The 22,542-nt window shown below is 34.2% G+C and overlaps 1 protein-coding gene and 1 long non-coding RNA gene across 2 annotated transcripts in view; both read left to right on the plus strand.

Annotated features, from left to right (window-relative positions):
* LOC111513912 (uncharacterized) overlaps positions 1 to 10,892 on the plus strand; it is a 230,334-nt gene extending 219,442 nt beyond the window's left edge. Inside the window, exon 6 of the mRNA XM_074177470.1 lies at positions 9,810 to 10,892. Within this exon, the coding sequence (XP_074033571.1) occupies positions 9,810 to 9,883 (74 nt within the window). The 3' untranslated portion in view covers positions 9,884 to 10,892. The remainder of the gene's footprint in view (positions 1 to 9,809) is intronic.
* Positions 10,893 to 10,968: 76 nt separating this feature from the next.
* LOC141483121 (uncharacterized) lies at positions 10,969 to 17,010 on the plus strand. The gene is made up of 2 exons (XR_012465921.1): positions 10,969 to 12,770; positions 12,954 to 17,010. It is a non-coding gene; the product is annotated as an uncharacterized lncRNA (long non-coding RNA).
* Positions 17,011 to 22,542: the final 5,532 nt, after the last annotated feature.

Consider the following 22,542-nt stretch of genomic DNA (forward strand, 5'->3'; position numbering starts at 1 on the left):
TCCGGAATCGGAAAATTGCAATGGACATTTTTCTAAACAATATACCGCTGATAACTTTTTATCTTAGTGTCTGAATGTCAAAAAGTTCATCTTTCGAGGTGTAAAAAACTTCCCTATTTTTAGGTACCACTCCCTTTCTCCGATGAGATTTATCACTTATATAATCACCACTGTTATAATAAAAATGTAAGGAATTCAATTCCATCTTCTTTCCTTTTCAAAGACGTGATTTTGAATATGAATGGCGAAAAAACATCTCTTCAATCCAAGCCGTCAGGTGTTTTTTCCGAATCCTTTAAGCCGCAGAACAAAAAATCCCGCAAAAGTATTAACGCCGTCATCCCCTATTAGAGTCCCATCCTGCCGCCGCAATGGGCTTCCGGGGGTTCGTTCCCAACCTTGAAGACAGTGATAAAGGCGGCCCCACCGTCCCCTGAATAAGTAAAATTGCCCAGTCCAGGCGCTTCACAGGATAATGATTATAAATTGCCGCACTCCATCCCCGAAAACGTCCAAGAATTCCGAGACCATTATGTTTCACTCCCATCGTGGACGGGCAAAAAGAACGGAAGAAATAGTACAGTCAACAAGTGACATTTCGAAAATTACACCTCACGATTTGTTCTATATTATATATCTCACTTAATATATAAGATATTATATATCCCACTCAATACCAAAATTGAAAAAAATTTTAATTATAAGAAAGCAAATTATGATGAGTTGAATAATTACTTTCATAATCGCGACTGGGAACAGCTCTTTACCAACCTCTCGATTGACGAAGCGGTAACAAAGTTCTATGAAGCTCTTGAGGAAGGTACTAGATTGTATGTTCCCGAGGTTACTATTAGGAATAAGAGGTTCCCTCTATATTTCTCTATCAATACTGTTAACTGTATAAAACGCAAAAACCTAATGCATAAAAAATGGAAGAAGTATGGCTATCAGTATTATTATGAGGGATTTAAAATACTCAGGCGTAGGAGCAAGAATCTAATCTTCAAAAATTACAAAGCATACATTGATAATATTCAAACAGACATCAAAGTCTGCCCGAAGAAATTTTGGAAATACGCGTCAAGTTGTCGAAATGGTGTAGGTATTCCTAATAAATTGAATTTTAATGATACCATTGCAGATAACGCCAAAGATATTTGTATACTTTTTGCCAACTACTTCCGTTCTGTTTATAGTCCATATCAACAATCTTATAATTTCTCCCCGCATCTTAGCAACAACAATTTGATTCATTCTATCCATTTCACTCCTGAATTAGTGCTTGGAAAAATGAACACATTAGACGTCAATAAAGGTACAGGAACCGACGGCTATCCATCGTATTTTGTTATAAACAGTGCAGTCAGTTTATGCCACCCACTCTGTAAACTTTTCAATACATCTATTCAGTCTGGTATCTTTCCAAAGATTTGGAAAACGGCTCTTCTCGTCCCGATATATAAAAACTCAGGCAGTAGAAATCTAGTCAATAACTATCGAGGTATAAGTAAACTCTCTATTTTCAGTAAAGTATTTGAAAGCATAGTTTATGATTCACTATTTTATAGTTTGAAGACCTCACTCTGTGACATTCAACATGGTTTCTTCGCTAAACGTTCCATCGAAACAAATTTAGTCATTTACAGCCGTGAACAAGTTGATTCACTGTATACTGATTTCAGCAAGGCTTTTGACAAGGTTGATCATAACATACTCATGTCGAAACTTGCTGGAATTGGTGTACAGGGCGATCTTCTTAGGTGGCTGTGCTCTTATGTATTTAATCGTAGTCAACTTGTTAGCATCAATGGATTCAAGTCGACGCCCTTCGTGGTTACCTCAGGGGTACCTCAGGGCTCACACCTGGGTCCACTGTTGTTTTTAGTATTCATAAATGATATACAGTCTTGTTTCCTTTATTCTAATATTTTGTTATATGCGGACGACTTGAAAATATTTAAAAAAATTACTTTTATAAGAGACTGTTTAAAAATTCAGGAAGACCTTGCTAGATTTGTAATATATTGTGATATGAATAAGCTGAAACTCAACGTGGAAAAATGTACATGTATTTCGTTTTATAGAAATCATTCACCCATATTGTTTAAATAGAGTAGAATATATCAAGGACCTTGGAGTATACTTTGACACAAAATTGAATTTCAATCGCCATGTTGAATATGTCATAAATAGAAGCAACAGAACACTGGGTTTCTTCAATAGAATGTGCAGAGACTTCAACAACGAAGCCGCTATTAAAACTATCTATTATGCATTTGTTTATAGCAAGTTGAATTTCGCTAGCATTATATGAAATCCTTGCTATAATACATTCAAATTGCGTTTAGAACGACTGCAAAATAGGTTTGTTAGACATCTTCATTACCGAATCACTAATGTCTATGTAACTCACGGTATTAATCAAATCCGTAACTATTATAACATTCAGCCTCTAAAACAACGGAGAATCACTTCGGATCTAGTGTTTGGCTATAAAATTTTAACGAATCTTATTGACTCGCCTGAGTTGATAGCAATGATGTCCTTTCATGTACCCCAGAGATACTCAAGGAATAAACATTTATTAGCTACTTCCACATATAACACCAATGTGGGGAAAAACTCTTCAATAAATAGAATTACAGACTCATTCAACAGATACTGTTCCAATTTGGACGTTTTCTCCATGTCCTTACAAATGTATAAAAGTAACATAAGAAAAATATTCAATTTTTAATCATTTATGTTTTAGATTAAGTATTTAGATCATTTACCTGTTGAACGCCAGTTTAGTTAGCACAATCTGTATTTTAGTGGATACTTGTTTGGGTTCTTTTACCTGTATGTGTCCCGAATTTAGAATAAATAAATTAATAAATAAATAAATAAATAAATGAACAGGTATATGTGACAGAGTAGCTTTATCAAGTGATTTGAATACTTCAAATTGTTTCTTACACAAATTCGAGAAATCAGAAGTATATAAATTAAAGTATGAATCGTGTTCTGAGATACATATTGGTCAAACTGGCAGAACATTTAGAAATTGAATCCAGGAACATTGTATGACCTTTGTAAATGAGAAAACAAATTCAACATATTCAAATCATCCACTAGAAGAAAATCGTATCTGCAACCAAGAGTTTGAAATTTTGCACATAAAGGCTTGAAAGTGAATCATTTGGAAGCAAATGCAATTGATAAACTTATAAATTCAAACATTCTAATGAATGACCAACTGGATTTGAATAGATCACCATTATTGGACTTATTTTCTTGAAAATCGAGAAAGAGTTATTATTGATGTAGATGTGGGAAGATAAGCTTCAGGTAATCAAATATCTTAGGTAGAGGTTCAGGTAATTTATTATGGTTACCTGTAGTATGGAAATATTACTGTGAGAAGCAACTTGAAGTATTCAAATCACTTGATAAAGCTAATGTGGTAGCGAAACATGTTGTTATATATATTTTTCAGATACAGTTTGTGGAGATCAAGTGAGCTGTAGTTCATGAAATTACTATTGATTTTCATCAAGTAACGGCCGAATGAATCAGAAAAAAAAGTGACATTTCGCATCTTTAGGAGTCGTTCGATTTCTAATTTTACTTAGAGTAAGTTATGAATTCAGTCAAAATTCGAATGTAGCAAGTTATAAACGAATCAATTTAAAAAAAAATCTATTTTTGCATATGTTTCAAAAACTTGCAGATATTCAAAAGTCAAAAAAAGTTTTCAAAGTTCAGTTAGTAGTTCACTTCAAAACCTTCATTATTTTCGAAATAGAAGATTGAAGTTTTATGGAGTTATTACTTGGAGCCTAGAAATTATATTTGTTAGGAAAATAAAACATCAAGTCTTCAGTGTATTATACATTCAAAAATGGAAAACTATAAGGCCATTACAAACGGTTTTAGATATACCGAAAGTTTTGTTTTTTCATTAACAAAAGCCACATGAATAGAAATTCATTTGTTAGAAACATTGTTAGCAATAAATGAATTGTGAGATAATCAAAAATGATTTTTAGAATTCTAGTCAGCAGAAAGCGAACAAAAATTTTCGATACAAATAACCAATTTCCAAATTGTTTTTTATTGCCAATGAAAGTCGATATTGAAAAACATTGTTATTATAAGCTGTCTGTATTTATATTTTTTTGTCCCCTTCAAAGTGTCTTTTTCAGATATAGTACCATAATACCAAAATGAATGATAACCAATTGGTGCAAAGCTTATTGTTGAATCATCTGAAAATATAACTTTCAATGATCAACTGTATTGTCTGAAATGCGCCAAACTAACTAACAAGTATGAGAAAACAAGTATAGCTGAGGCACCAGTCAGTCGAATGATAACACTGATGATCTTACGAAGGTTCGAAACAGATGAAAACTTCATTCTAGCAGACCACTATTACTACATTCATACAGTCATTGTTCATTGCGGTTCTAATGGCGTATCTGGTCATTATTACGCATTGGTCAACGACGAAACGGATTGATTTAAGTGGTCGGGTCACTGAATATTCTGGCAATATCTTCAATTTATTGGAACCTCTGGAGATACCCTACATTTCATTTCATGAAAGAGAGGACATTGGCAGATGAAGAACTTCATATGGAATTTATCATCTCATTTATCGCCTCGGAGTGTCAATTAATTTTTGTTGTTGTTGTTTCATAATTTCATGATTTGTAATACTTTAAATAAAACAAAAGTATCATTCACGGACGAACGAATGTTATTAAACTGAAGTATAACCCAGAAAATAGTTGGGGGATCATTGTTTATTTAACTGTTCAGCGAGTACCCATTTTTCCTTCTTGTAGACTGGACTATATGTTTCACTTCCATTGCGGACGGGGCGAAAAGAACGGAAAAAAGAAAAAGGGATTCATCGAAGGATATTCTCCTGATTGCAAATTAATGTTCATTAGATGATTCAGCACCTGATAGTATTCGGATTAGAGAAACGAATTTATTTCAATTGCAGGAGGGGTGGGGAATTTTCGTGTCTTTTATTTCCCGGTTCGGATCATTATCGTTAATTCGGATTAGAGGAAAAGCGTACTCCGTTGTTATTTGAATAATTTCAGGCGGCGGTCTTCGAAAATTTGAGAATTTTCTCGAGGGTGGGTGTTGCTTGTGTTCTTATGAGATCAGTTCAATCCAGTTTGGCTTATGGAGAGAAATATTCGAGAAAGTATTTATGTAAGTGCTTAGAAAAACAGGACGTTCAGTTATTCAATCGATTTTTCAGTTGCTTAGAAAACATCAAATATAAAGGTTTGAAAATGGTTGACAATAGTTTTTGGTGAATATTGGAGTTTAAGTATTCTATTACATAAAAAGTAGATGCGAAGATAGATGAAGGTCTTCGTCTTCCATTACAGGTTAGGTAAGGTCCATATTGAGTGGGTCTATTCGACCCTCCACCGCAACCCTCAAGGGTTTATTGTGGTTCATACTCCACCAAATGAACCCAGCTTCTTAACGAAGCCGTTTAGTTTGTATGGTGAGTGCTCTTTCAGGTCAAATGATAAGAGTATGGCTCTGCTGAACTCTAAAAACCTGATTCGGTCCCCAGTGGGGCAAGCACAAAGTATATGCTCTGCTGTTTCATCGTTAATGAGGTATTCGGATAGTCAAGGTGCAAGATTCCCACCTTGATAGCAGAGCTTTTCGCCTCTGGTTTTTGTGAATCATGACTTGAGCGCAAACTTCTGCTTCCTTAATGAATTTGTTCTTCCACCTGAGACAGATTCTGGGTACGCCGCTGAAGAATTTGGTATAAGGCGTCTTCATAAAGTACTCCGCTCTTGATCCTGATCTAAACGACATCCATCTCCTCTGTAGACTCAGCGTCAGAAAGAAATTTTAAGTTTACTCTGTCCATAAAAGTCCCACGAGTAGCTAGGGAAAGAAGGTCAATCACGACAGAGCTCTGCATTACCGTGACAAGGCGATGCTACGACGAGCGGGCGCCCAGTATCTCGAAGGTTCTGTAGAGACGGCTGATAGACTCAGTGTCATTCATCCTCTTGGCACGGATACATACACCTTAGGATCAAGCTATTGTTGGAATGCCATTCAGTCAGGGAATAACAGAACCACAAGTGATGGCATCCGATGGCCGGTTTACTCAACCTCCTCATCCCAAGCCATTGCACTCGCCAACAGCATGCCCAGGGGTTCAGGCAATGAAAGATGAATAAGGACTGCCAACCCGCCCCAGAAATCAATGAGAAGATGAAAAAATGTCGAACACCAGATGATTCTACTGTGAAATACCTGAATCCCTTTTATTATTCTCAAGCACGAACTAATGACATAAAAACTACTCAGACAGTAAAACAATACAGTAATAACTAACTGTAAGCACGAGGCATTAGCCGAGTGCGATAATTCGTGCGCGGACGTGCGTACTATACTTTTTCTACCACTGACCGTAGAACGGATGGTACAATATATTTGTTTGAGATTGTGGCTTTGGATAATCTCTTTCAGTCAGTCAGAACTGACACGCGTTACCGCTGAGCTACTCTGGCGTTTACTAATGTGATGTCTGATTGCGATATCAGTGATAGCATAGTTCACTTCGCGTATTGATTTGATGAAATTGAAGACTTTTTAATAATATAATAATGTCAAATACGAATACGAACAGGTATTTTTTGGTCTGCAAGATATTTTCAAATCCTTTTGCTTGACTGTTATAGTTCATGGAATTAACGGAAGTTAATCGTGTTGGCTGTTGGGGTTGAATAATTCAGTTTCAACCTTTATGTTGTGCCTTAGTATTTCAAAAATTGCTGCAAAAAGATTACAACAAATGAATAGAAGGAAAAAAGGGAGTTGTGTTACCTCCGAAAACGAATATTTGTCACCTGATGCTTCCTTAATGAATTGATTAATTTGTTCAGTGGTAAGCGTCGACGATTTTGTCGGTTAATAACCAACAGATTTGCGTTTCAGAAAGGCACGTAATTTGAAATGTTTACCAAGGTCCATATTCTGAAACCACAAATGTGCGGTTGGCTCCTGTTGGTGGCTCCGTGCATTTGTATTTCTATCTTTTGGTAACCAAGTGTTGCCCATCCTCACACTTGGCTGCACCATACTGATGATGGGCCAAAAGCCCGAAACACGTGTCTATGGTTTGCCACTTTCATGAGTGCTATGTCCGATATTAACTTCTCTTTCTATATCAAGACACTCAATAACTTTCCTTTTTGTATAATTTCCTGGACCCGGATGTCACGCAGGTAGCTGTAACTGTCTCCGTGGTGATTTTGATAGTTTTCTTGTAAATACAAGATCTATCATCTGAAACCACAAATGTGCGGTTGGCTCCTGTTGGTGGCTCCGTGCATTTGTATTTCTATCTTTTGGTAACCAAGTGTTGCCCATCCTCACACTTGGCTGCACCATACTGATCATCGGCCAAAAGCCCGAAACACGTGTCTATGGTTTGCCACTTTCATGAGTGCTATGTCCGATATTAACTTCTCTTTATATATATATATATATATATATATATATATATATATATATATATATATATATATATATATATATATATATATATATATATATCTTCAAGCAACTTTTGATATCTTCATTAGGTTGTGCTTTGAAAATGATGACAAATGACATGCATATGACCGATCAAGTGATTTTTCTTCCCTGTCAAATTTGATATTTTTTCCAAAAAATGTTCAGAAAAGCAGTCATTGCTCGAAATTTCGAAAATCGGTAAAGAGAAAAGATGATTGTTTTTTCATTTTTCACCCATATACCAATTTTTAGGTCTATAGTACAAATTTTGTTTTTTTACAGTTTTTCGAAAATTTGACATTTGCTTATTTCTCAAATTTAGCCAAACCTCTACAAAGTTAGTGCTTTATGTCTAACTTATCTTTCCAAAGCATTTTTATTACCAATTGCATGAGCATAATTAAAAAACAATATCAATGAAAAGTCAATAATTTATTCTTTACTGCACTTTTCATAAAGTTAAACTTTGATTTACTGATTTCGAAAAATTAAACTAAGGGAAGGTATTATACGAAAGTAATTTCACATTTACTAAATATCTTTTATGAGGTAATCTTTGCGCATCATCCCTCTTGTTCATATTATTAGGTCGTTTTTCAATTTCGATAGCCTCTCTGATTGTTCGTGAGTAAAAGATTTCGTTGCTTGCTAGCATTTTTGTCCTGTTTGAAGTACGTGTTGGAAGAGAGAAGACGTGGTGACTTTTCCCTTCACTGCTAGTTTGTGTTCATCTTTGCGAATGTTGATTCGTCTGTTGGTCTGGCCGATGTAAGTCCTGTCACAATCATGGCATGGTACTTCATACACTCCTTGTGATTCCAGTGGTATCTGATCCTTAGGATTACGAAGCATGGACCTTATTATCCGTTCTGGTACGAACGAAGTTGATATGTTATGTCGGTGAAGAATTCTGCTGATTTTATCTGTTGTTCCTGCATTATATGGTAGTGTGGTTGTTATGACCGGTGTATCTCAAGTTTTTTGTTGTTTCCGTGTGGTCTTGGCAGCCGCTTTTATACTTCTTTCTGAGTAGTTATTCATTTGTAGAGTTGTTTCGATGGTGTTCAACTCTTGCTGTCTGTGATCGTTGTCTGCCAGCCTCTTCGAACGTGTAATGAGTATTTTTGCCACCGCGTGAATTTGTTTTGGGTGGTGGTGTGAATTTGCGTTTAGGTACCTATTCGTGTGTGTTGGCTTTCGATATACCGTATGACCTAATGTTCCGTCCGGCTTTTTCATAATCAGTACATCGAGAAATGCGAGCTGGTTGCCTTCTTCAACTTCTTTCGTGAATTTAATGCGTGAATGGATTTCATTCAAGTGATTAAAAAACCTGGAAAGTTCCTGGTGTCCATGAGACCAAATCACGAAGATGTCATCGAGAAAATACACAGAACACGGAGCGAAACCCGAGAAAACAGCTCATCATACTTTATCCGTGAGAATCTTCGAGTTAATATATAGTCATTTTATTTTTGATAAAAGCAGTTCTGAAACTATTCTAAGGCAATAATGAATAAACTTCTAATCAATCAATCTGAAGGAGCAAAACACGTTTTGTTCCTTCAGATAAATCACACATTTATATATTTTGAGCCATGTGAGTAGGTTGATATATAGTGCACAACTCCAACACCATCTGAATAGGGTAATGTTTTGATCTGACGAATTGCAAATATCGCTTAGTTTTTTACATGCATGATCGATATAAGGGTCATAAGATAAAGTTTCATCTATGTATATTTTCAGTAGTTCACCTGTATCAGATAGTTAAATGTTATTCAAATTCAATGCCTTTCTCAAAGAAAAGCGTAAATGAACTGTATGGCTTCCTTTCAGTTTGAGTTGGTTTACATCGAACCAAGAAGCAATTACATTCATAATTGAAATAATGTTGTCTTCTAAGTCCTTTAACGTATTTCCGAAAACTGTTTTGATAGTATCGTTCGCGAATGGTATGATACTGCCATATATTATATACCACACGAGATCACTGATGTAATGGTCCTATGATTCACCCTCGCGGTACCCCAAAGAAGATCATCCTGAGCCTGTCTTTGTTACTCATATACACATTTCATTTAGAATTGTTGATCAATTCCTTTTCAGATTCATTATGACCAAAATTCTTTGGTATAGTCACAGAAAATGTTGTGGGTCAAGGACCTGTTAGCTTTTATAGATCTCAAACCAGAAATACAATATACAATTTTGAAACCACCTTCAATATGTTTTTCATTTTGTTCCAGGTTCCTGTTTGGCATCAACCAGTACAGTCATCTGTTTGGTTCTGCTGTGTTTGCTGAACTTCATGTTGCGGTAACGATCAGCTGCCATTCTGGAAGAGGATCATTAGGTTGAAAAGAAATCAAAATGATGTAAATATTCAAACCGCATGTAAATATCCCAGAAAAGAGTATGAATGAATGTGATCATTTTCTTTTAGTGAGATTTTTGAACGAAATAAAGGAGTCACGTTGATTATGTTAACAATCAGTTTTAATTTTGTGATCACTTTGGTTTCATATTCATACGTGACATGGAAAGAAGTGAGAAGGAAAAATAAAAATGAGGGTATTCTTGCAATTGATCAGTTTTTCATTTCTGTCGGATCAAATCAGGGCAGCTCAGTCACATCACAGTAAATATTTTCTTCAAGTTCATTAAACAAGTTTCAGAAACTAATAAATTATTTCAGTTGTAGACCTGCTCAATTGAACTAGATGAATATCCGAACACTTATCACAATCAAAATAAAAATATGTTCATGTGGGTGTTTTTTGTGATATATTGCAGATATATTGAAAAACATTTTCCTCCTTATGGATGAAAAAACCAATAGCTATACCTGACATTTTGAGGAAAACAGAAATCCCATCACTTGTAAAGAAATTGATTCAGAATGTGGTTTTCATCTGAGGGACAAACTACTTCACGTCACTTGAAATCATGTCTTTCAAATTATAATGGATGTCATTGACTGGAGGAAAGAATCACTTGTTATAAGTCAGTTTTCTTGACGACATATTCACTGTCATTCACACATAATTGAAATTTCCAATTTTGAAATATTATTTGAATGAGCAAACTTTTACGGATTCAAAAAACTTTTTGTTCCCCATAATTTTCTGTTTTCCTATAGCAACTCGATATCTTCATCTTGTAAACAGAATTTTTGATGAAAGAACTGGGATTTAATTTTCTACAATTTGGAGAATGAGGGGTTAGAACTGAATCTAAAAATTGAACACTTGGAGGCCAAGTCATCGATATCAATACTACATTTCATAAAAAGTTACCATTTACACATACTAGATGAATCATATATATATATATATATATATATATATATATATATATATATATATATATATATATATATATATATATATATATATATATATATATATATATAAATGGATGTTTGTTGGTTGATTGGTAAGTGATAAATTTCTACATCTCTCATCCGATCGTGATGAAACTTGACATGTATAAGTAATTTTTCATAGAGAAGGTTTTTTGGCTATCAATTTTTCTGTAACTCGCCACTAGATGGCGTTGTTGAAAAAATCAGTATCGATACTATATATCAGGGAAAGAGACCATTTACGCGTACTAGATGGATACAGTTTATAACAAAACTGGTTTTCTTTCAAAATGTTGACAAAGTATTGTTTTAAATTTTCTGTAATTTGGCGAAGGTACAGGTCAGACTCTAATTCAAATGTTCAAGAATTGGAGGCCAAGTAGTCAATATCAATACTATATATCAGGGAAAGAGACCACTCACGCGTACTGGATGGATACAGTTTATATGAAAACTGGTTTTCATTATAAATTCTGCAAATTATTGAGGTTTGAATTTTCTGTAATTTGGCGAAGGCAGAGGTTAGACTAGAATTTACATATTTAAGAATTGGAGGCCAAGTACTCAATATCGATACTATATATCAGGAAGGGAAATCATTCACGAGTACTAGATGGATACAGTTCATAACAAAACTGGTTTTCATTTGAAATTCTGCAAATTATTAAGGTTTGCATTTTCTGTAATTTGGCGAAGGCTGAGGTTAGACTCGAATTTAAATAATCAAGATTGGAAGCCAAGTAGTCACTATACGCGTATTAGATGGATACAGTTCATAACAAAACTGGTTTTCCTTAAAAATTCTGCAAATTATTAAGGTTCCAATTTTCTGTAATTTGGCGAAGGCATGGGTTAGGTTCAAATTCAAATATTCGAGAATTGGAATAGTTTTTGGCAAATAATTGAGTTTCAAAATTTTTGTAATTTGGCGAAGGCAGATGTTAGACTCGAATTTAAATAATCAAGAATTGTAAGGCAAGTAGTCAATATCGATACTATATATCAGGAAAAGAAATCATTCACGCGTACTAGATAGAAACAGGTCATAACGAAATTAGTTTTCATTAAAAATTTTGACCAAATTATTGAATTTCAAATTTTCTGTAATTTGGCGACGGCCGAGGTTAGATTCGAATTTAAATATTTAAGAATTGGAGGCCAAGTAGTCAATATCGACACTGAATGTCAGTGAAAGAGACCACTCACGCGCACTAGATAAATACAGTTTACCACAAAACTGGTTTTCATTCAAAATTCTGCAAATGATTGAGGTATTGAGGTTTAAATTTTCTGTAATTTGGCGAAGGCAGATGTTAGACTAGAATTTAAATATTCAAGTTTTGGAGGCCAAGTAGTTTTTGGCAAATTATTGAGTTTTACATTTTCTGTAATTTGACGAAGGCAGAGCCTAGACTGGAATTTAAGTAATCAATAATTGGAAGCCAAGTAGTCACTATATGCGTACTAGATGGATACAGTTCATAACAAAACTGGTTTTCTTTAAAAATTCTCTAAATTATTAAGGTTTCAATCTTCTGTAATTTGGCGGGGGCATAGATTAGGTTCGAATTCAAATATTCGAGAATTGGAGACCAAGTAGTTTTTGACAAATTACCAAATTACCGAGTATCAAATTTTCTGTAATTTGGCGAAGGCAGAGGTTAACTCGAATTTAAATAATCAAGAATTGGAAGCCAAGTAGTCAATATCGATACTATATATTTAGGAAAGAGACCATATACGCGTACTAGATGGATACAGTTCATAACAAAACTGGTGTGTTCCTTCAAAATTTTTATAAATTATGGTATTTTAAATTATCTGTAATTTGGCGAATGCAGATGTTAGACTCCAATTTAAATAATCAAGAATTGGAGGCCAAGTAGTCAATATCGATACTATATATCAGGAATAGAGATCATTCACGCGCACTAGATAGAAACAAGTCATAACGAAATTAGTTTTTATTCAAAATCTTGACCAAATTATTGATTTTCAAATTTTCTGTAATTTGGCGACGGCAGAGGTTAGACTCGATTTCAAATAGCAGAGGTTAGACTCGATTTCAAATATTCAAGAATTGGAGGCCAAGTAGTCAATCGACACTGAATGTCAGTGAAAGAGACCATTCACGCGTACTAGGTGGATATAGTTCATAACGAAATTGGTTTTCATTGAAAATTCTGCAAATTATTAAGGTTTGAATTTTATGTAATTTGGCGAAGGCAGAGGTTCGACTAAAATTTAAATATTCAAGAATTGGAGGCCAAGTACTCAATATCGATACTATATATCGAGAAAAGATACCATTTCCGCTTACTAGATAGGAACAGGTCATAACGAAATTGATTTTCATTCAAAATTTTGACCGAACTATTGATTTGTAAATTTTCTGTCATTTGGCGAAGGCAGAGGTTAGACTCGAATTTAAATATTCAATAATTGCAGGCCAAATAGTCAATATCGATTCTATATATCAGGAAAAGAGACCATTCACGCGTACTAGATAGAAAGAGGTCATAACGAAATTGATTTTCATTCAAAATTTTGACCGAACTATTGATTTTCAAATTTTCTGTAATTTGGCGAAGGCAGAGGTTATAATCCAATTTAAATATTCAAGAATTGGAGGCCAAGAAGTAGTGGATGGTTTGCTCCACTCGCTCAATCGACCGCTACGTGAACCGGTGGTTCGAACCGCAAGGCTTGACCATCGATTTTTACTTCCTATCGTCCAACTCGTGTTAGAAATCATACGTTGAAAGGTGAGACCTCATCAGTCCTTAGCCCGCACAAGTTTCGATTTTTGAGATTTGTTTTTCGTAGAGGAGCGACAGCTGGTTGACGAACTAACACGTTTCAACAGTTTTTCCCAACAGATTGACTCCAGAAACGCTCCTAAATCTCAGACAACGTTTATACGTTGTCTGACATTTGTTGTCAATTTAGAATGGTTCAAGCATGTTCCGTGCATTAGTACTTCCTCAATTTGAACTCTCATGGTAATGGTCACTGGATAGAGAAAAAAGTATGACTGTTGAGGTTACGATACAAAAATGTTCTCTTTGAACACAAAATCGACCTTTCCTTAAATTTTTTCTCATAACGATTATACTTTGAAGATATTTGCTTTGTTTCATTTTCGGTACCTCAGAATATATATTCAAGTCGATAAAGATCAAATAAATGACCTGCCCAAAAAATAACTATGACAAAAATAACAATATTGTTTACTTCTATCCAATTTTAAGTCACATTGCGGTGAGCACCTATCAATTTTTTCTACTCCACTGGGTTAAAATATCGAGCTAGTGATTTTCCTATTTTTTTCAATGAAGACAATATTGAATAACTAAAATAGCAAGATATTCATTCGTTTCTAATGTTTCTTCATGAATAAAGTAAATACGTTTCTCCACATATCTAGAATGTGAAATATTTCCAATTCTCCGAAAGAACGCCCTGTTTTAACATTTTCTTGATATCGGTTCCATTCAATAGCTTTTCTCAGATGAAATATGAATATAAACGTGAATGGAAAAATACGTATACACAAACACAAATAAAGATCTAAAGATATACCTTTGAAGTTCACCGCAAGTATTATAATTTGTTTTCGATAGAAAATATTTCGTCGCAGACATATGTACTCGATTTGGTTCCATATTTATTATTCATTGGAATATATTGATATGCAGAATTGAAACTTCCAGCTCAAAAATTGAAAAATAAATATTTTTATAGTAGTATATACTGCAAATAGAATGAACATTAGGTGGTTGAAAAAAATGAATGAAAGTGCATCTGCGAGTGACATTTGAACCAATTTTAATTCTCTTTATGGTGCGGAAAAAAATTACTCGTTATAAGTTAGTCTTTTTGCGACAACTTCACTGAAATCACTCATATTTGGAATTTTGTTAAATTCCAAAACATCATTTAAACAAGCAATTTTTCATATTCGAACGACTTTTCGTCTCTCATAATTTGCGATTTTCATATACTGGCACTCATCTTGAAGACAAGTATATTTATAACGAAATCAGTAGTCATTGAAACTTTTGGCGGAGCAGCTGCAAATTATCTGTAATTTGGCGAAGGCGTCAGCTAAGATATTCATGTTTATTACAATCAATTCTGTAAATAAAATCAGATTGTTTTTGTGATTGCTGTACTCCTGGGCATTTCAAATTTTCTATTTTGGTTACAGTAGAATAATTATTTCATCTAGTACGTGAGTATGATATCGTCGTATCGTATAGATATTAATATGAATTAGTTGGCCATCTCTCAAATTTTAAGATTCAGTTTCAACCGGCGTCTTCGCCAAATTACAGAAAATTTTAAACTTGCCCATCAAAAATTTGAATAATAACCGGTTTTGTTAAAAATATATTTGTTTTCATAATGAGGGACAGTTCAGGAGAATCATAGATTATGACAGACAAAAATTTGGTTGAGATTGAAGAGGCATCAATATTGAATGATTTTGAAACATCAACAGCTTCAACATGAGCTATTATTTGAAAAAATATTCGTCTGGATTTTATCCATTAGATACAATATTCAGTGATATTCACGAAAAGTACAATCAAGTTAAGAACTTTTTGAATATCTACAAAAACACCAAAATTACCACTTCACATTGATAACAGGACTAGTCTTTTGTGGTGGTGATTATTAATTTTTCAGCTGAATATTTTCGGTAGCAAAAATCAGTTTTCAGTTCTGATTCTGAATTAATCAAAGAATAATTTTTTTCAGACCTAATTCTGAAATGATCAATATGAAAAAAATGCCATCTAGTGGAAATAAATGGTGCCTTTGCCTAAAAATACATCTTTTTCAATTGGAGGAATCATAGAAACTTGATTAGAGAAATTTTTATGATACATAAAAAGTTTTACTGAAATTTCTAACAGATGGAGTTGGGTACAAAATATGTCATTTACATTTTCTTATTATTTCATAGTTATGATTCTTCAAGAGTGAGTATAGTAGCCCCACGAAAGGAATTTGAAAACGAACTTCAGCCTAAATATATGGTATATTATTCGAATGTAAAGGTTTCAAGAGGTTTGATGAAACGGGTTTACTTGTGGGTTACTTTTTAGAACCTTTGGTGTAGTAATGAATATCACTGGAGTTTTTTCCCAACACCAAACACACCAGTAATATTTAAAACGGGGTTAGTTAACGTATATTTATTAACTTGCAGTTTGCAACTTTGACATTCTACCAATGTGAATTGCAGGTTCACTGTTAATTGGGGTACTAATATTTGTGAATCAGGAAAATTCGACTATTTTTCTCCTTTTTTTCATGTTGTTCTCAACACGATGATGAATTAAATTCTCCAACGCCAAACAAAAAGCAGTGTCGAGTCTTTTGATCTCATTATTTCGCTCTTCATTCATATTTCCTGAGTATCATCTACTTTAACTCAAAAATATATAATTTCGCAAGAACCTTAGAAATGATAGGGTATGAAAAAAATAGAACTGTCTCGGATAGCTATTGTATAGTGTATTTGTATACAGTCCTGCAGTATGAAAAGCACATTCTCGTGAATTCAAAACGATAAATTATATTGTTATCATGAAAAATACTGAGTTGCCACAATAAATATTCAGCGCTCTAGATTTGGTTCAAAAATCATTTGTTGCGAGATGATAACTTGTTTTTTAATTAATTTAATTGAATGAGAATGAGAACAATCATCAAATACCCCATTTTAAGCATTTATCAATGTCTGCTCTCTGTAAAATCCATACAATGTAACTATTAAGCTGAAATCAATGAAGACGATTTCTTCAATGGTCATTTCGGATATTTTCCATCATATGCAATATCGTGTAACATATACATACGTCATATACATTTGGACCGTCACAAACTTAAAACATTTGAAAATCCTGACGAAAATTTAGTCTCTATTGATTGCGGTGTCTAATTTATAGGAGGTAGTATTATTGGATAATCATTGTATAAACTAGTTTTAAATCTAAACAACATGAAAAATTAATGTTTGTGAAGATTATTTGTTACTAAATGTAAGACTATAATAAATGCATTTGTTATAATGGTATTTTTATTGTAATGAAAATAATAACCACATTCCATACTCTGAGAAAATATTTATATTCCAGTATATAATTGCAATTGAACATTCTTGGATTGGCTATAAGTATTATTGAAACTGTATATCTGAATGGGAAAGATATTCCTACAATTTGAGATCCTTTCCCACATTTTATAGAGGCAAAATACCCTTCAAATGATGTATCAATCATTTCCCGTGATACTAAAGGAAAATGAACGGTAGCTGATACACAGAAGCGAATAAAGTTTCGATTTGGAATGATATATCAAAATTGACTTACCTACATTGAAATTAACGTGTTATTTGAAATTTTTGAACATACGCCCGTTTCTGAGTTGATTGAGTGATTGAATTTCTATTGAAACACCCTGTATAGATGTTTATTCGGACCGCGCCTGGTTACCCTGAGCTACGTTCTGGCTAGTGAATCTCGTAAATGCAGCGCTGTATAAAAATCTCTCGCTAACTAGGGAAACTATTTCGTGAGATTGTTCCACGGACACAAAGCCTCAGGGTGAAATGAGAGAGTGTACATTCATCCAACATAGAACTGGGCTTGGCTTCATCTTTTCACAATATTCGGTTTTACGTTTAGAATATTCCATTATATATCATTCATCCGGGACGAGTTTAACAGAACAAAGACCTACTTTCAAGATTCATAAAACATTGTATCTTAGCAAAGAGAACTGAATTTCGAATTGAATATTCAGAACAACTAATTATTTTATATTATTCACCAAAAACTCCTTTTTGAAAACTGAAGAGGTCTCTATCCTATAATTAACTGAGTATATTGAGCGTAGAAAGAATTTTTAAGGAGACAGTTCGAAATAAACATTCCCGATGTGTAGAACGTTTTACTATTGAAAAATATTCTGTAGAGCACGTTAAGTGAAATGAATAATGAAGAGAAAAGAATTGAAACTTTCCATGTTTTATACCACTTTTATTTGTAACTAACGTTACAACAGTTTCGTCCTATAAGGACATTTTCAAACTTATACATTAATGTATGATCTCCTAACAAAAAAGTGAAAAACCACAAGACATACAATCCAATAGAGAAAACAAATTCAACTGTGAATGTTGCAAATGACATGTTGGTCAGACCGGACGGTATCTTGAAACACGAGTTTCAGAACACCTGAGAAACTCCAATAAACCTGAAAAATAATATGAACACATTTTTGATTTTGATCTGCCACCTATTCTAGATGTTCAACCATATTTATCGAAAAGACTTTTGAGCGAGATGATACATATTCTCAAATGATATAATGTTAATAGCAGAAGGGATGTCGATGACCGTAATACTGCATATTTCAATTTGATAAGTGAAATAGCTGAATAATTTCTCCCCTTTCTTCATTTTTTTCGTTCTGTCATTGATTAAATAACAGACACCACCTTGTCAGAATCTAAGATAGAGCCATTCGTTAATTTCATGACCTTTTGTGTTGTTGTTGTTGTCTGTAAAATCTGGTTGTTGCAATGTTTCTTATATTTTATTATGTATCTGATATGTCTGATGGTGTCAAAGATAGTTGTTTTATCAATACGAAAAAACTACTTCTCGGTGAGTAATTGAATCGAAAACTCATTATTTCCTGTAAAATTGGAACGATGATAATCGTATGAGGTTTGTGAGGAGTTTATTTCTGAAAATTCACTGTTATAAAGCGCTGAAGAACAATGTATTCGAATTTGAAACGTCGGCAAGAAAACAATTGTTTTTTTAGGAAAAAATTGATCATGCCACCCAAACAACCTTCCTTTGGATACATTATTTTCCTCTATCGAATCTAATATGAAAATTGGTAATCAGTTAATAACATGCAACCATTCAATAGCCAATAGTTCTACTTCAACAGTTCTTAATATGGTTTTCGAAGAAATGAGCCTACTTCTCAAGCAGGTCACAAACTAGTGTATAACATAGTCGTAGGTCTTGATCAGGAAAATTACTCTTCTTTGTGACATGATAAAAGCTTTTGACTATGTATTGCACACTACTTCGATTGAAAAAAATTAGTTACCATGGTGTCTGTGGCATAGCTCTCAAGTTCGTTCAGTCTCATGTCATAAATAGGTACCAACCAATGAAGTGAACAACATAAAGTCAGACCTCGAAGAAATGAAGCATGGTATTTCTCAGGGCTCCGTTTCAGGTCCACTATTTTACTTGATCTATATCGATGATCTATGTAGTTTTATAGATGTAGATTTTTTTTTATTATGAAAGAAAGTTGCTTCAACCACGGAGGGTTATCACCTGGTGCAGTCTATTTGGAGGGTAGATGTTCCAAGGTTTTACCGAATATTTCACTTCGAGTAATTTGGAGCAGTTTTGTTGCCACTGCATTTGCCAGTATTCTTGGATGCGGAACTTTATTTGGCTGTTTATATCTCTATACCATACCTTTCGTTTATTGATATCTGAAAACTTATTCATTGCGTCTCTAGCTATTCTATCTGCTTCTTCATTGCCTGGGATACCGACATGTGATGGAGCCCATATAATTTTTATTTCACTGTTAGAGTGAGATGTGTGGAGATATATCTGCACTTTTATACGAATAATGGTTGGGTGGCTTGGAAACAATTGCTGCAAACTCTGTATTACCCCCAGCGAGTCGGTGGTTCCGAGTCTTGTTATATATCTCATAGCTTGCAAAATGCCAAATAACTCCGCGCTATAGATACTGAAGCTTGATGGCAGTAGAAATGCTTGTGATGCGTTATCTGTTACGAAAGCTGCCGTTACTTTGATATCTGATTTTGACGCATCCGTGTTAATTTTTTTATGTTCAGGAAAGTTGGATTTCAGTGGAAGGAAGTTTCGAACTATCGTAATGGATGGTGTTTCGGTCTTGTTAAAACGGGTAAGGGAGAAATTGTATTCACTAAAAAATCGAACATCGTCAAACCCACTCTCAAATTGAAAGGAAGCAACATCGAAGTCACGGAGAAAATACAATATCTCGGAATGATCCTGGATGAAAAGCTCAGTTAGGACCCTCTCATAAAAAAACTTGTATCATCATGTCGGAACAGCCTGAATTTAATGAAAGTATTATCAAATCAGCGTTGGGGATCAGGCAACAAAACACTGCTCATGGTGTATAGAGCATTAATAAGACCAAAATTAGACTATGGTTCATTGGTATATGCTTTACTTGGTAACAAATTACTCAAGTTCTTGGATTCAATTCATAACACCGCACTCAGAAGTGTTCTCTGTGCACTACGTACCACACCAGTAGCCAGTTTATACTGCGAGTCGGGAGTGCCATCACTCTATAACTGACGACAATATTTGAGTCTCTAATACGCATCAAAAACTGCAGCAAATACACACCATCCATCGTGCAAGTACACATTCTCCAAGAGACTCCAAAACCTATTCGCGAATAGAAGGAGAATCTTCCATTTTACGAAAGATTGAATCGGTATCCCCTTACAAATCAGATTCAATTCAATAATGTAGCAGAAACCAGTTTCTCAGATATTCCCCCCTGGGTGATCCCAAAACTTCAAGTCGATTTCTTCCTAACTCGGTTTTTTTTCTTTAACAAGATGTAGATGAAACCATATAATTGGTTTGTACTGACTCTTAACGAGAATAAAACTCAAAACATATTTGTATCTTCCAATTGCAATATTAATCCAACTGAAAGTATAATTTTCCCAGAAATCAGTTAAAAAAAAGTTTTTGGCTTTATGCCTGTTCATTTCCATATGAAAAGCGGAAAGCTTACGAAACAGAGAAAGAAGAATGGTATCGAAGTCAAATACAAAGAAGATAAAAATGAACAGCATGGGGATATCGCAAAAGGTAACTGATACGGCATCGATTGAATTAGAGAAAAGTAGCGCATTTATATACCTAATAATATGCCATTCAGAAAGTTCTAATATTTCGAATAATTTCGGAGATATCCAGGGAAAACAGAAATTTGAGAATTTCGGTTTTATTTTCTCCTGCCTTCATTTTCGAAGTAAATGTGGAACTCATAGTACTTTTTTACTGACAATGTTCAAGGACTACACGATAACGTAAGCAGAATTTTTCTGCGACGTTTCGTCGTCCGGAAAACATCATCAACTTTGTATTTTTATATGGGTCGAAACTGAAATATACCCTATATACGACTCCATTTTTCATTGTGAATACAGCAACGTATCCGACAATATAATTTTATAACCATTTCTTGCGCAAAATGAAAAGTGATTACTCAACCTGCTTTTCTTCAAGTTTAGATAATACGGGCTGGAAAAATGACACATAATGCTCTGTTGTCATAATAATACTGCTGTTTGGTAGAATTTTTGACATATCACCGTTCCTACTTTAACATCTCATTACGTACCTGATTTGTGTTAAAAATGGGAAACGGCAGCTTTTCGAATACGGAAAATTTTATATGTTGTCACATTACATTTTGTGCCAAAGAAATTGTGTTGGTGCTAAACGTGCGTACTCTAATAAGTGTCCAGAGAGGCGACAACCTGCTGAATCAATATTTAGACGTTTAGTTCTTAATTTAAAGAAATACGAATTACTTAAGAACTTGGGGTTTCCCGACAAAAGCAATCTAATGAAGAAAGTTAGCGGGATGTGTAACAGGCCGTTGTTGAAAATCCTGAGATATCCACTCGCACCATTGAACATAATATCGGAGTAGCCAAATCCACCGCTCACTTCATTTTAAGGAAAAATAAATATCATCCATATGAATTTAGGATTTGTCATGGACTCAGATCAGGTAACGATGCAAGGCGAACAATCTGTTTTCGATGGTACACTAGAAAATGCCAAGATTATGAAAATTTCGCTTTCAAAATAATTTGGTCTGATGAAACTAAGATCACCAGCAATGACATTTTCAATAGGCGGAATATTCATTACTGGTCACAACAAAATCCGCGTGTATACAAAGTTTCCAGACATCAACATCGTTTCGATTTTGCCATGTGGGTTGAGATTCTTGGTACGAATGTAATTGGGCCTTTTATCTACCAAAACAATTCAACAAAAGAGTGGTACATAAATTTGTTAGTAGATGATTTGGAAGACGCTCTAGATAATTTGTCTTTAGCGGTTACTCACAGCTGCTGGTTTCAACAAGATGGTACTTCAGCACAGAACGCTAGAATTGTTTGTGATTATTTCAACCGTCGGTTCCCAGGACAGTGGGTTGGTACTCATAGTGTAAGGTCCCTTAACCTCACCCCGGTAGACTTTTTCTTCTGGAGATGTATCGAGAATCAAATGTACTCTCATAATTTTCAAAATGTAGAAGATTTGCTAAGATTGGTTACTGTATCTTTTAACAATATTGTTTTGAATATGTTAACTCAAGTTTCAAATTCGTCTGTGAGACGAGCGTACTTGTGCTTAAAAAATAATAGCGGGTTATTTGAACACTTGTTATAAGTTCCTGTTTATTTCTTATAATACATATCAGCTCCTTGTTATTTCATTATAATTACATTCTATAAACTAAAC

Source organism: Leptinotarsa decemlineata, unplaced genomic scaffold (genome assembly GCF_025532065.1).
Source record: "Leptinotarsa decemlineata unplaced genomic scaffold, Ldec_3_MD MMD2_tig00002974_RagTag_RagTag, whole genome shotgun sequence".
NCBI classification, from domain to species: domain Eukaryota; kingdom Metazoa; phylum Arthropoda; class Insecta; order Coleoptera; family Chrysomelidae; genus Leptinotarsa; species Leptinotarsa decemlineata.